General features: G+C 30.4%; 2 protein-coding genes across 13 annotated transcripts; both read left to right on the top strand.

Moving 5' to 3' along the window:
* The first annotated feature begins 1,449 nt into the window (after positions 1-1,449).
* Positions 1,450-5,805, top strand: LOC143422873 (uncharacterized). 4 transcript variants are annotated; one of them, XM_076893839.1, is made up of 8 exons: positions 1,450-1,631; positions 2,000-2,374; positions 2,515-2,790; positions 2,917-3,076; positions 3,164-3,304; positions 3,634-3,785; positions 3,861-4,422; positions 4,552-5,805. In XM_076893839.1, the coding sequence occupies exons 2-8, from the start codon at positions 2,030-2,032 to the stop codon at positions 5,664-5,666; spliced, it is 2,751 nt and encodes a 916-aa protein (XP_076749954.1). In that variant the 5' UTR covers positions 1,450-1,631; positions 2,000-2,029; the 3' UTR covers positions 5,667-5,805. The 4 variants fall into 4 exon arrangements, with proteins under 4 accessions (XP_076749954.1, XP_076749952.1, XP_076749955.1 ...); XM_076893837.1 differs by having other exon boundaries at positions 1,450-1,671; XM_076893840.1 differs by having other exon boundaries at positions 1,450-1,684.
* An 819-nt stretch (positions 5,806-6,624) lies between these two features.
* On the top strand, positions 6,625-14,345 carry Tsp66e (Tetraspanin 66E). Of its 9 annotated transcripts, none has more exons than XM_076893780.1 (10): positions 6,626-6,762; positions 8,867-8,916; positions 11,201-11,285; positions 11,358-11,456; positions 11,864-11,992; positions 12,064-12,138; positions 12,256-12,363; positions 12,454-12,618; positions 12,709-12,850; positions 13,031-13,688. In XM_076893780.1, exons 3-10 carry the CDS (start codon positions 11,226-11,228, stop codon positions 13,063-13,065), a joined length of 813 nt encoding a protein of 270 aa, XP_076749895.1. In that variant the 5' UTR covers positions 6,626-6,762; positions 8,867-8,916; positions 11,201-11,225; the 3' UTR covers positions 13,066-13,688. The 9 variants fall into 9 exon arrangements, 8 of the variants coding, with proteins under 8 accessions (XP_076749894.1, XP_076749895.1, XP_076749896.1 ...); XM_076893781.1 differs by having other exon boundaries at positions 8,867-8,971; XR_013101770.1 differs by lacking the exons at positions 6,626-6,762; positions 8,867-8,916 and adding exons at positions 10,102-10,294; positions 14,208-14,336 and having other exon boundaries at positions 13,547-13,688.
* The last annotated feature ends 1,068 nt before the right edge of the window (positions 14,346-15,413 follow it).

Genomic DNA, 15,413 nt, shown 5'->3' with positions numbered 1-15,413 from the left:
AATTTAATTCGAAATAAATTTATAGATTGAAAATTAATAATATATTCTTATGTCATGTCGACAATAACGTTACATATAAGTTTTATTTATTTTAAGGACATTAATTCATTTATCAGCTCAAACATGAAGGAAAACTATACAGATGAAGAATGGAATTTTATAAAAGCCTGTAAAAAGGATGTACTTATGTCGAGATACAAAATAGATTGCAAGTAGAGTAAGAAGAAACAAAATTTGCAGTTGCAAGAAATAGATTAAAAATGCATCAAGAACAGACTAAATAAAATCTATGGTTACTATTTTATTTCTATTTCTGTGACTTCTGTGGCACTACCTATATTCTGTATTATCAAAAGGGTAATATTTATATGTTAACTTAATATTAACATATTAATCATAGATATTACTTTAACCTATTGGTGTTAAAATATGTTTATGTGATACGTTTCAAATTAAAAAACTGAAACTAAGTGATAGATTTAGTTTTTAAGCGGAATACTTAATAGTTTAAGTCTGTTAAAATTACAAGTGCAGATGAAATTTTTAATTACATCCTTTTTAATTTAATAGCCATTTGATACTTGAAATCTTACATCTGTAGTTAAATAAAGTAAATAAAAAGCAGCAGAAATATGATTTTGAAAAATTCTCTGAAAGATGTCTTTGTATAAATTTTAGAATCTATTGTATTATAGAATATTGTGTTATAGAATCTAAAGTATGCTAAATAATGTTAATGTTTCAGTATTATGTTTAATAATTCAGAGAAAAGATAACAGAAGTATAACATTGTTTGTTATTCTTTAAAAGGTAACAGTGTACTTTTAACAATTTTTCCTGGGTTTCAAATTATCTCTAAAGCGATAGAATTGTTTGAAATATCTCTGAATTGTTTCAAATATATATGAAGTATAAATAGGTAATAGTAATACATAACTAACATTTGTAGGCATTGCGTGTATTGGATAAAAAAAAGATGCATAAGTTTTTAATATAGTATGTTCTAATGTGTATATACATTTTTTATACATTATATGTAATTATAAATTGTTTTAGTTAATGAAATGTTTAACATTACCATTAACATTTGTCACATTCAAAATATTTGTTGTACTTATGTATAATATCAACTATAATCATTAAAATTATTACATTTTCCCTGTTACTTACATAATAAACAAGTAAGTTTACCCTAAAATATTAATGTTTTCTGGAAATTGATTGTGATCATAACCCTTTACAGTAAACTTAAAAAATAAATCGTCACGATGCAACTTTTTTCCTATTTCATAAATTCACCAAACTGTTCTTTTTGTATTACAAGATTATTCGGTCGTTTAATTAAACGGTATCTGTAAGAAATGTTTAACATAAAAGAGAAGTCGATTTGTAATATGCAGAAATTTTTATCCACGATCAGAAAGTGCTGCCGATGGTACCGTCCTATTCAAGCGGTTGAATCAAGAACTTCTGAAATTCGGAAAAATGGAGGTCGTAGCCCGATCGAAATCGTGGATCCGTCTGGTTTAAGAAGAATTAATTTGCGTAATTTTTATCTAGAATAACGAATTTCTAAGATACTTCCTTGATTCTTTGTAATCTGTTTTCTTCATGAGTGCAAAATCTAAAAAGTAAAGACTCATTTTTATGCGATAAAATGCAGGAGAGACGGTACATCTTTATCGTACAGTTTTCTCAATTCAGTTTTAAATCCATAACTTTTTTAGTATTTTTAACTGTTCTATTTGTTGTAAAATGTAATCATGTCTTTTAAAAGATATTCCTCTAATATAATTCATTCATTCCTCTAGTAATATTCCAATTTTATACATACATTCATCTCAGTTTGTTTTTTCTTTAAAATATCTAATTCTCATGTTTCCATCATAATCAATTGTTACTATTTGTATAATTTACTGATGTTCGTATGTACTTTTCATTTTATAGCGAGTCTGACGTTCAAGTCTTATATAATTTTATAACGTATTACTTCTTGCAGTTCTAAAATTGCATATAACGTTTGTACAAAATGAAATCGATGAAAGCGAAGCCAAAAGCTAAAAAACCAAATGGAAAATTGGGAAAAGTTAAATTTTCAACAAAAGAGGTTACTCCGATAGATCCAGATTTGTCTCAATTACATCCACCAATAGATACAAGTGTTTCAACTTTGTATCGCGTGAGCAAAGTTCTAGAGAATGGCAGCGACGAAGTTAAATCTATTCTGGCGCATGAATGCGACCTGGTATACGAATGTCGTATATGTAGGAGCCTCTTTAGAAGTCTGGTTAATTTTATTTCTCATAAACGTGTCTATTGCAAAGAGAAATTTGATGTTACATTCACTAAGATCTCCTCCAACGATTATAATACAGTATGTTACGTTTTATAATATTTTCATTTAACGATAAGATAATACAAATAACATAATACGAATAATGTAACATGAAACAGTAGAGCAAAGTTCAAGTTTTTGAGTTATATATAAAATAAGAATATGTATATATATTATAGATTTCTGGAAGTAAATCAGATGTACAAAATGTAGAAAAAGTATTTGAAGAGGCTTGTGGCAATGATAGGATTTTAAGGAGTCAAGTTTGTAAAGAAGAGCAAAAAAAAGATCTTATCTCAGTTGTTAATATGTTACAAAAGAAACAAGTGAAAAATTTACAAACCAACATAGAACAACTGTGTCTGGAGTCTATACATTCAAATTCATCTGCAGTTTACCAAACTGTTGAGTCTATGGTTTCAGCCAAAAATCATATAGATCTAATGAAAGCACAGGTAGTGTCTTTGCAAATAATTATATTATTTGTTAGTAAATAATTAAAAGTCCAATTAATTATTATTTTAAGTATTTTATTCGTAGACTAATACATTACTTCTATATTAATGTTAAATAATGTTCAGGTTACAGAGTTAAAAGGTACAAAAGACCAGATTGCGGTGTTAGGTCCAAATGGACAAGTTTTACAATCTAGTCAAGAGTTGAATAATACTACAATAATTCAAACTGATAAAAATGACGATATAAATACGTTTTGTGAAAATGAACTTGTTTGTTCAATATGTATGTTTTAATTATTTTTCTATTATATGCAATCTATGATGATACAGTTCATTTTGTGCTATAACTGTAATATTATTTAATTCTTAGGTAATGCAAAATTTTCAACAAAGAAGACATTAGCAGTTCATACAAGGACATTGCATACGTCTCACAGATTATGTTATCCTTGTCCTTGTTGTTCTACTACATTTGCAAATACATGGAGTGTTTATAGACACTTGTTTAAAGGTACGTGAAGCTTTGTAATGCTATAACTTATATATAATCATGCAATAATTGTGTGACTGTTGAATTTAAAAGCAGTTGCACAAATGTATATTAATAATGGTTTGTTTCTACACTTATATTTCTTTTTCCTACTCTGTATTATGAGAGGACATATATGTAATAATTGGAACATAGTTAACATGTGGTTTCCTCTTCCTCATTTAATGAATTATCTAAGAAAAAATTATTCTAATTGTAATAATTTAAAATTAGATTGAGACAAATATTAAGTTATAATTAATCTTTACTTAGAATATATTTAACGATATTCTTAAATATGAAATATACAGTTCATAGAAAATCTAATGAACAAGTGCGTAAACTCAGATCACAAATTCAAGAGAAGGCGTTTATTAAGGACACAACTGTTGCTGAAGATTTGCAAAAGGAAGATGCTAATAAAACCTTAATAAGTAGTGCGCTACGGGTTAATGAAACAAAGGTATCTTAATTGCTATAATTATATATAAATTTGTATTAAAATATTGTTAATTTAAAACATAGCATATCTCGACAGGAATGGATAAATCATCTAGAATCTGATATAGAATTGCAAAGATGTGGAGGTTGTGGGAAAAGGTTTGAAAGAAAGGCAGCTTTATCAGCTCATTCACAATATTGCCATAGGCGTGTTGCAGCATGTGAGAATCAAAAAGATACAACTAAAGTCAAGAAGATGAATAAAGTTTCACCAGATTGTATTTCAAATGACAGTGTAATTACTGACACAGAAATTCAAAGAAATAATGTCAATATTCAAAATTCTTCCATTTCTACAGAAATTAATAATAGTAATGAAACCCCTATTCGTGTTGAAGCAGTGGCTAGTTTAAGTAAGGCAGACTGGGACAAATTAGAAAATGGTGAATTTGTTTCGCCAAGTGAACCTAAGGAAAATACTAAGACAAATGTTATAGATGGAATACGGGAAAATGCAGGGAACCATAAATTTTCTTCTGCAACTGATGTCTCTAGTTCTTTAGAGATTGTATTTACTAACATTAATAAGCATAAAACTAGCATTGGAAGTAGAAAGCGAAAAAATAAAGATAGTGCAAGAAGATTGACTAACGATACAGGTAAATATAAGAAATGTACCCTATGTTTTACAATTGCGATTTGAGTTTCTATTTTATATTATTATTTTGTTTTGATTTACATGCTGATAATATATGCCATACATACAGAATATATACTTTTACTTTTAGGACACATTGTGAAGAATGTGTCTGTAGATGTGAATATGGAGCATGACAAGGAAACAAAAAAATTGGATCATGTATTATTAATGGAAAAAAAAGTAGCTTCAATGGTAAATTTTCAAAAGCTTCAGTGCCTTCCATGTAAACGAAAATTTACTTCAGTCAATAACTTAAGGAGACATGCTGCCATTCACATTGGTTGGAACCGTTATCAATGTAAACTGTGTGACTACAAATGTTTTGTTAAGTGTGATTGTGTGGCACATTGCAATAAAATACACGATGCTCAAAACAATCGGGTTATTATAGATGAAATGATAACTCAAATTCCAGACGATCAATACAAATGTGATCAAAATATTACACTGAACATAACGGATATCGAACGGAAGATTCAGCAAATTGATGCATCAAAAGTTGTAGAAGTTAGTATTTCTTCAGAGCATACGGAACCAGAAGTACAAGTAGAAGAGAAACGTATAAGTACAACAGAAACGGAAGTAATTAACACGAAATCAGTAACGGTCAATAAAGATCTTATTCGTATAAATGGAGAAACGCGAGAGAGTTTGAATAGTGCTGTCAATGGACAGAATACATTAGGATTGGATCCTGATCTTCGAAGAATGGTGATGGAAGTTATCTTTGGATCTTCTGAAACTAATTCCACAAAACAAACGGAAAGTAAGAAAGAATCTACATTTTCAGAAAATTGTAGTTCGAAAATACGAAATAAAGAAGATTTTGATCTGAAGGATGGTAATACGTCACCTGTACAAGACAATATAAAACCACAACGCCCTATTCGTAATAAAATAAAGCCCTTGAACAAAGATTTTATCTATGATTTGAAGGAAGTCACATTTCGTAAAGATTCATTAACTCTGAAGCCTTTTAATAAACCGTTTGGTAAAAAGTCTCCTGTACAGGAAGAAGATACTATGGAGAAAGATATAGTGCAACCGTCCAAACGTTTCAAATCTGTACAGAACGATGAAATGACAATCGTTTGTGAAAACGGTGTTACAGAGAAATGCGATATTAAGCTCGATAAAGAATTGAAAACTAGTCTTACCTCCTCTCAGTGCCACAGCCAGTTAGTAAATAACGCATTAGATTGAAGTTAATGGAATCTATATTCGATCAGCAAATACGTTGCTTAAATCGATGTTATTTACTGTGAAATACAATTTTGTAATTTAATTTCATTTACATATGTAAATTTACATAAAAACATATTTAATGCATACACACAATCTTGTGGAAGAAAAGATATAAGGAGATGTAGATAATAATAATTCACACATACATGTACAATATTTACTATTGATTATATTTAAAAAACAAAATCTTATTACTTGTAATGTATTACGGTTTGTACAAGTCTCTGTGTTTAACACATACTGTAGATAGCATGTTGATTAAGGCAATATTTAAAGCAATACATTCGGTTATATTCCCTGTTTCCTTCCCAGATTAATTTTTGCATTAATTGATTTGTTAAAAATTGTCATTTATATTTGAATGTTAAGAGTAACGTTATTTTTCTTTTTTTTCTTTAATTTTTGAGATTGAAGAACATTTTAAATGCCATAATTTCATGGAAATAAAGAATTAATAATAAACAGTTACATCAAGTTTTATAATACGTGTAAATAATTCAGATGCCCATATAACGAATGATAAATTGATTAAGTGATTAGTGAGAATATTATGTATAATGCTTAGCTATTCTAAATAATGATAGTAATCTACCTCCTACTAATTGTAATATCGTCAGTCAATTCTATTCGTCATTATTCATAATCCCTAAGCATTATAAATAATGAACCTGCATTAATTATTTAATACAGAGTGTATTCATCTAATGGCGCGAAGAGTTTCAACAGTACATTCATCTTCGTTTAAAATGCTGCCCGCTGATTAGTCAGCAGTGCTCCTATCACAGTAACGACGCCGCCATTGGTAGGAGAACTGCCGCGACTAGTACCTGTAGTAGATGCGCGGCAAACAGCATCGGGTGACAACGTTTCTTTGCTCGCTTATGTCTTAAAGAATTTGTTAACGAATGACGCTGTGTGTAAAATTAGTACAACACGGTTTCACTATTTCTATGAAGATGATAAACAGTGACGTGGTGTGAAGTGCATTATTCGTATTAACCTTCGAATTTTGTGGAATCTTTCGCTGGGAAATCTTAGGTGCGGTGTCGTAAACGTAAGTCATCTGTTCTTTTGCTTCTTTCTTTCTCTATCTTCCGTTAAGGATTACACTTTTCGTTTCTTATTCCTTGCTCGTTGTAAAAGTTCCATTTAAATATTACCTTTGGTAAAGATTGTTCTAAGATTTACAAAATTACATATTACCGCTTTTTTATTTTTGTTCCCCTTTGTATGTGCATGCACACGTGTGTATATGTGTACATCTGAAATACCTACGAATTATTACGAAGTAACGAATTATGCTCGATGTGAGTTAGTGTGAGTCACAATGTTGCATTTATGAATGTTATTGATGAGCTTTAAGAGATTTAAAATCGTAATGTATAAGTTGAACTTATAAGAGGAAATCTGATATGATAACAGGAACGAGGTAACTAATAATTATAAATATACATACATCGTATACTTGTTAATTCTTTTATCACATTATTCGAACATTTATGACACACGCATCATCTTTTATTTGTCGTACGTGTCCATACTCTTATAGATTTATTTCCACTACTATTTTTTTTCACCTTACTATTTGAACAAAACGATGAATAAAAAATGTAACAAAATGAGATATCCTTTTAAATAAGATTTTTCTTACTGTTTTATATTGGTTTTTCTATTGCATTTGTTGCTTTCTATTTAGGACGAATCATTGAAATCATGATAAGGAGCTTTATTTGACGTTTAATAGCATATGCTGTAATAAAATTCAGACATGTACTTAAAGGTATTTAAAAAAAAAAATGTATTTATATACTTTTATTGAAGTTAATGGCTTTGGACTGTTTTATTCTCTTTCAGCAGTACAAAAAGAAATTAATTTGGATTTTGGGATGAAAATTCCGTTGTACGACTTTCCCTTCTTGGAGAGTCTTTCTTTTTTTTTCTTTTTCTCCTCCTTACTCTTCTTGTTTCTCCTCACTCTACATACACACACGCGCGCGCGCTCGTGTACACGGACACTTCCGTTGTCTCTTGCTTATTCTTGCGTGTTTGTCCGAAATTTTGATGTTTCGGATGATCGTACAAAACAGCTGATTTAAAATCAGCACTAGATTTCGAAAATGAAACATTCGAATGAAAATCTTTTTTATCATAATTTCAATACCACTCGTGCGCTTTTTAATGAGAATACTCTATACCTTTAGGTTATATACTGTTCTTTTTCTTAGATCAGTTTATATATACATCCTGGCCTTTACGAATATTTTTAGAAACTTTTTCGAAAGCGGAACAAAGGATAGAATATAAATAGGTGATTAGTATTATTGTCAATATGAACTTTCGTAAATACTTTAGCGATATTTATCTCTAAAGTGATACTTTTTAAGAGACAAATGTCTGATTGAAAAAAAAAGTTAGTTTTGTGATGAATTACGTTTCCATAACAACATATAGTACACACTTTGCACCACGTCAATGTCCTCGTTGCAGTACATAGGAATTCGAGCTGACTTGAATGAAAATATTTTTCTATTAAGAGTAGTTTTATCAAGATTTGAACTATACATTTTATCTATTCTCACTTGAAGCGAATAGCGTCGAAACTCTCGACGATACCAAGAAGAGAACATAATTTCAAGAGTCATTATTACTTATTGCAATCGTATATGCAATATGGTTCAACGAATATCTAGTCTAATATTAAAGCAATATTAAGCCAATGTCGGACAATGATTATAGTTTGATATAGTAATATAGTATCGTTGGACAAGTAGTTGCAATAAGACGATGCAATAAGATGATGTATAGCAAGTATATTATCTGTTATTTTATAATGCATAAAAAGGTGAACGAATCAGCGCATACTTTGTGAGAAATAATTCATCGTATCGATAGCGACAAGGGACGAAACTAGTGCACCAAGAGGGAGAGGAAATTAGCCGAGCAGCTCACGAAATAATCAGGAAGCTATTACACCGAGTTACATCGCTGTCCCATTGCAAATGTCCGCTTCAACTTCTCCTCCCTTTGTGGCATGGTTTCGCATATACATATAATAACAACATTTTCTAGTAATAATAACTCGGTAACATTTCTCGCGATTATATCATAATATTCGTATCGGTTGTTTTCTTATTGTTGTTGAACTCTACTCTTTTTAGATTCTACTCTTTTGAAGCAAACTTCGCGCGACGTTGTAAGAAAGTTTAAGGTGAATGCAAAAAAGTAAAAGTGAAAAACAGGAGATAGCGAGGAAATGAGTACACGTATGATTATTGTATAACATGTTGTTCATGCATGACATTCAGTTTTCCATACTTCCTTGCCAGCCTTAAATATGGCAGAGAAGATATTTTTATCGTCTTTCTCTTATTTTAGTGAACTGTTTACATATCCGAAAAAATGTTCTCAAATATATACATATTGATATTTACGTTTACGCATATGTACAAAAGAACTTAAGTAAATGACAATACTGCATCGCCATTTAAAATGATCATATTGGAATATAAGTAATTTTTATTACAATGAATAAAGTAGTTACGATGCGGGCACAGTGATTGCCTCTGTCTATAAAGAAAAGGAACTCCTACGGGTCTTGAGCATCTGAGAATTTGTACACTGGATTATAACGATTCCTTCCGCATTAACATAAACATGTGATGGCGCATAAGCATTCACGTTCTATGTGAAGTGCCGTACAATGCGCAAGAAGGATGCAGCTGTGATATGAACGACGGAAAAAACTTGGGCGTCGCATGGCACTTTACCTACAGCATGCTTCACCACGTGCTTATATCAGTGCAGGACGAATCACTGTGATCTGCTGTACGGAGGGCTTGGATTGCTTTAAATGCGATATGACAATCGACAATCCGGTTTCTTCTTTCGCTCAAGTATCTCACGATTCATCCTTGTACTAGCATTGGTACCTCTGGGTAATTTATATCCATGTGTATTACGTTTCAAACGCATCTATGTGAAATTCATTGTTGAAATTATATAGTGATCGACATCGTTGCATGTGTTAAACTCGGATATCTTTACCTCAGTTTCCGAGTCTCGAACCGATGGACTTGTTTTTACGCGCATTAAATTTATACCAATCTATACCAAGCTATTAATGAAACATGAATACACGTTATAGGAACTATTAGATTACTGTATCAATATTATTTATAAGCATAAATAGAAATAGCGATGAATAGTTAAATTAAGTAAATCGAGAAAATTATAAGCGACGCATCTATATCTATCTACTAAAGTATTACAATGAAGGTTCCTCGAAAATAGAGGTATATCGGAAAATAGGTTATCGTGATTACGATAACATCCCATATTTCTAAATTCTCGATCACTCTGTCGGGTTCTTTTATTGTGCTTTACTATTTATTGCATAAATATGTTGTTCCCGATGAGAGAGAAAGGCGAAAATACTTTTCGCGGCAGAACGTATTACGAACAGAAAAGTGAATTTTTATTTTGGTTAAATGTTATCCTTAAATGCTGGTCGCCTTAACGTCGTTTAATTTCAGTGGTTCAACAAGTTTGACAACTTTCGACGATGACGCAATAACGTACCCACAAATGTATCGTATCCTTGTTGCATAATGCGTGCAAGTATGCGAGCTTAGAATGCACTTGCACGAGAAATCAAGCGCCGTAACGACCGTAACGATTAATTCGAAATGAAGTCAGTGTCTTTTTACAAATATAGTGTTTCTCGTTGCATCGAAGGCAAACTTGCTGCACGCATATGTGCGTGCCGTTTTCCATTTCTATCTTTTGAAAACGATATCATATCATCTACTCTTACAGTAGAAAAAAAGTGATTCATTTCGAAAATTCATTACGCAATTTCCAAGTTACATCACTATTTTATCGAAATAATTTATATTGAGAACAGTTTACTACTGTTGCGTTTCATCGCAATTAATAATCCTAATTGTGATTGGCCTTTTCTTCTTTTTATGCTAAATTCAAGTACAAATGCAAAAGACGTGCTCTTGATTGATAAGAATTCGTCCTAATTCGACCAATTTTCGCAGCTCTTTGTTTCCCGCCTACGATAATTTCAACGACAAATACGTCTTAATTGAGTAACCGGATCGTCGCAGAAAGACACTCCAGACGACGTCCAACTTATTCTTTTCCTTGAAATAAATCGTTGAATCGTAGTTAGTGGCCGTAATTATCTTTTTTCTTTGTTTAATGGAATTATATCACTACGAAGTCATTTATGTGTAGAAAAACCATTAGTTTAGGAAATATTTCAATTTGAATATTAGACAGTAATACTGATGAATCTATACATTTTTAAAAGTAATAAAATAAAAAGTCAATCATCCTATTTCATTGTGAAAATTTGTATGTCTTGCCTATGAATTTTTATAAATTTAAAAATTGCACGACTAATTGTTTACCTTAGAAGTATTCTTAAATTATCAATTTAGTACTCGGGAACACTGAATGACATTTGCATTGTTCAATTTCAGATACATCTTAGTGAACGAAACTAAAATGGGTTGTGTTTCACAGTGTGCCAAGTATTTCCTATGTTTCTTCAATTTCGTTTTCTTCGTAAGTATATGATAGATAGATTAGAATTATCAGAAGAATTGATTGAATACTTAATCACTTGTTTGTTTCCAGGTAGCTGGAGGAGCTGCGTTGGCGCTCGGAGTTTGGCTCTTCGTCGACAGCAATTCTTTTGCTGATCTCATTGGCAAACTTGACCAGTCGGACATTCTGGTAAACATTGAAAGCAATTTTCTCTCAAGCAAAAGTTTTCCTTTCGAGGAAAAATGTGTAACGCAAAATAACGCTGCAGATCGTAGTAATTACGTCGACTTTTCTAAAGAAGATCACTCGGTTTTCAAAACATTCAAACTGGGTCTCTCGTATGAAACAATTACGAAGACGTAATCAATAATTAATGTATTGTTAATGAAGGAATTTGTTTAATAGATTCACGGTTCGCTGATTGCGACACGAAAGCGTTACCAATTAGTTAACTGCCGAGAATAGTATACCCAGCACTTTCTACTCACAAGCTTTTGTTGTACAAGTTTTGATTTTCATTTCGTCGCATTTTTATTTCTCATGAAACGTACGAAGTATGTCAGTCACAGACTTAAGTTAGATTACTTTTTTTCTAGAACAAAACGGACGCAGATGTCATCAGGATAATATCATACATTATGATTTTGGTAGGAGCATTGACCTTTTTGGTCAGTTTCCTAGGATATTGTGGAGCAATGTTCGAATCCCGATGTCTCCTTTGTGTCGTAAGTGTTTTTGTAGCTTAAAAAGTAAAACATTAGCATACATTAGGATACAACTGCATTTTTAATTCTAGTATGGTGTTCTTATACTCCTGGTTTTGATTCTGGAATGTGTTATAGTAGGTTTGGCTTTTGGACTTAAAGGAGATGTGAGTTTTTTTCCCTTATTTTGCAAACTTTATATACACATACGCACGCATGCATAGCAAACATTAAATCGAAATAAATACTTATATTATTTATATTTTTGTAATATTTTTTTTTAGGCAGAGCAGACTACCCGTGATTTCCTCAAGTCTACAATCAAATACTATGCCAGTAACATTGATAAGTCAGAAACGATTACAGTAACATGGGATGGCATAATGACACAGGTCATTAAAAATATTTACGACAGCTTGTACATTATACTATTTATATTTATAACTAACAAATGTTTAAAGAGATATATATCATGTGTTTAGCTCCATTGTTGTGGTGTAGACAGTTATTTGGACTTTCAACAAAGCACAAATTGGACATCTACTGATAAAATTGTACCTGAAGCATGCTGCATAAAAGAGAATAATACTTTGAAGGATTCACTTTGTCCTATCAATCCTACTTCCAATAATTCTTACTACAAGCAGGTCAGACGCTAAATTCGATTACTAAATTTATAAGTGTATACAATGTGTATAATAGATAAAAAATTGCTAATAATTATAAAAATATTACAGGGTTGTTATAGTGCAATAATGAAGACAATTGAAGAAAATGCGGCTATAGTAATCGGCGTTGCTGCTGGATTAGCATTCATCGAAATCCTAGTTACTGTGTTAGCTCTACATTTGGCTTGCTGTTATTGGCGACCACAACACGGTAGGCTTGCACTTCTTATCGATTAAAAGAATATTTTATTTGAACACTGAAAAAATTTAATATTTTATACAAATATTTTTTTATAGTAGACGAAAATCAAAAAATTGACTAGCACTCTGTAAAGACCTTAGAGAAATTAAAAAGAAATCTTTAGATAGTTAATTAAAAATATTCTTTTAGCTTGCATCGACATCTCGTCGAAACAGATGAACTAACAGTGGAAATGTATTTATATTTTCGAGAGTAAGAGTAAGGATGCATATTCACTGTGGCCTTTGCTCTCAGTGAGCAAACAAATGAAACGTATGTTTCAATAATAATAACCACGAGCCGTTTAATTTGTTCCGTCCGCTGTTCATATATATATATATATATATATATCGTTTATTAGCTACAATAGTGGTGCAATAAAAAATTTTTATCTTTGAGTTATTGGCATAAAAAGTAAGTCTCGTGAAGGAAACAGCTGTAACTGTTAAATTAACATTTTTAACTGATAAGACAGAAAGGCTATGACCACACCACCCGAAACTTTATACTTTTTAAAGAATAAGCATAAAAAACGGTTACATTATATAATAATATGAATATCACTATTATAGCAATATAATAATGTAGTGTTTTGAAATTATCGTCAAAAATATTCAAGCTCGTTTTCCAAAAAATTGTAATGGTTCCGTTATGTCATTTTTCTAGCAAATGAGCGATATCATATGCATTAAAATAAACAGCTCGATGCATAATCAGTTCCTGCTTGTCAGTGTAAACGTAAACGAGTCGACGTTACTTTGTTGCCATTCGAGGCAAATGCTTAAAACGAATACGCATCCTTTAACAGGTGAGCATTTTATTCTCCATGTTTTTTTGTTCAAATTGTTCACAACGTTTTTTTTAATTTTCTCTTATCTACGTCCTAAGGCATGAAATGTTTAGAATTAGAAAAAATAGAGAATAATTCCTTATTTTAATAAAATTATCAGTATTACTATAAATATTGAACAAATTGAGAACAATAAATATTGAAATAAAGTCGTTTGAATAAAAGAAATTCTATTATTAAAGTTTATAACTAATCGTCCATTATCAACCATGCTATAAGAATATTACACAGAAGTATATTTTTACATGTTGTAAGTTTGTTTTTAAGTATAATTTTTAATTGACGTTAAACGTAAATGTATTCATATAGTAGATTTTGTATGCTTATATAATACTATAATGATTTATTAAAATACTTTGTATTTTTCTAATTGTAACAATTTTTGCGGATAGTATTCTAATGGTAACGAACTGGAGCAGTTCACGCAATCATTTGTTAGCTCATAACAAAACGCGCACAAAACGTTTTCGTTTGCAGTTTTAACTTGTTGGTGCTGCTGTTGACCATATAAACTAACAGGGAGTTCTTCGAACCTTCATGGTTCCCATCTTCAAAGAACTGATTGATTGGCATAAGCTTACTTGAAACTAGCCCAGGACACATGTTAATCGTCTAATCGACTATACTTTATCATTATTTTTACAGATATTAAGTATAAAATTGGAAGCTTTCATTACGCATATAAGTAAATATTTCATCATTTTTAAAACTTGTTCAAACGTAATTGTTTCATTTTTTTAAAATGAAACATTTAGCACTTTAGTTAGTAATTTAAAAAAAGTTGATTTATTTAATAAAAGATTGTTCAATTTTGAAGACAAACCAATACAAAACCAAATAAACTGAGTTTAAGAATAAGATTTTGTACAAAAAGTTACATATGTTTGCGTTGAACTACTTTGTATATATATTTAAAATAATTAACACAAAAAGTACACTATATATTTTATTAAGTTGTATTTACTATATTATACTAATATGTATAGATACGAGATATTATAATCTTCCTGTTTATAAGATAATTAAAATGTATATGAAAATTTGTAATGTTTTATAATGTATATTTTACAATGTTTTATATATAATGTACAAGAATCGTGATAAAGATTTTGTATTCTTTGTAAATAAGAAAATTTCTTCCTAATTCCTATCAACCAAATGATATTTTACTGATCGATATATCTAATAACATTTTAATTACTTTATCAACTTAAAACTACGATCTTCTTTCAGACAGGCACTTCAGTGATTAGTTGTCTGACAGATGGTAAAAAAGTATTACATACGTTTAGACAAATTTTCTCAAAATGATGGGCTACTTAAAGAAAGTAATAAAACCGAAATATATTTTTATTACTTTAAAAAATGGGTGCTGTCATACAATTCTCCTTTTATGTTATGCATAATTAAGCTGCACGCGAAAATTGTACTTAAACAAACCCGAGGTAAATGAAAATTAGAATTTAAATTAGAATTATTATTAGAAATTAAATTTAGAATTTATTAAAAACAAATTGCATTGATTTAATAGATCACCATAGAATGAAATTTACTTCATTTACTATCTTCAAGTCTAACATTAACATTGTTTTATAATGTATAAATTCGTATGAACAATGATTTGGTTACAATTACTTTTTATAACTACAGTATACAGTAATGTAAGTTTTTTAACAAAACATG

The sequence above is a fragment of the Xylocopa sonorina genome, chromosome 4 (genome assembly GCF_050948175.1).
Source record: "Xylocopa sonorina isolate GNS202 chromosome 4, iyXylSono1_principal, whole genome shotgun sequence".
Classification (NCBI taxonomy): Eukaryota; Metazoa; Arthropoda; class Insecta; order Hymenoptera; family Apidae; genus Xylocopa; species Xylocopa sonorina.
Note: the sequence above shows the minus strand (reverse complement) of the source record. Positions and strands in the feature narration are given on the sequence as shown.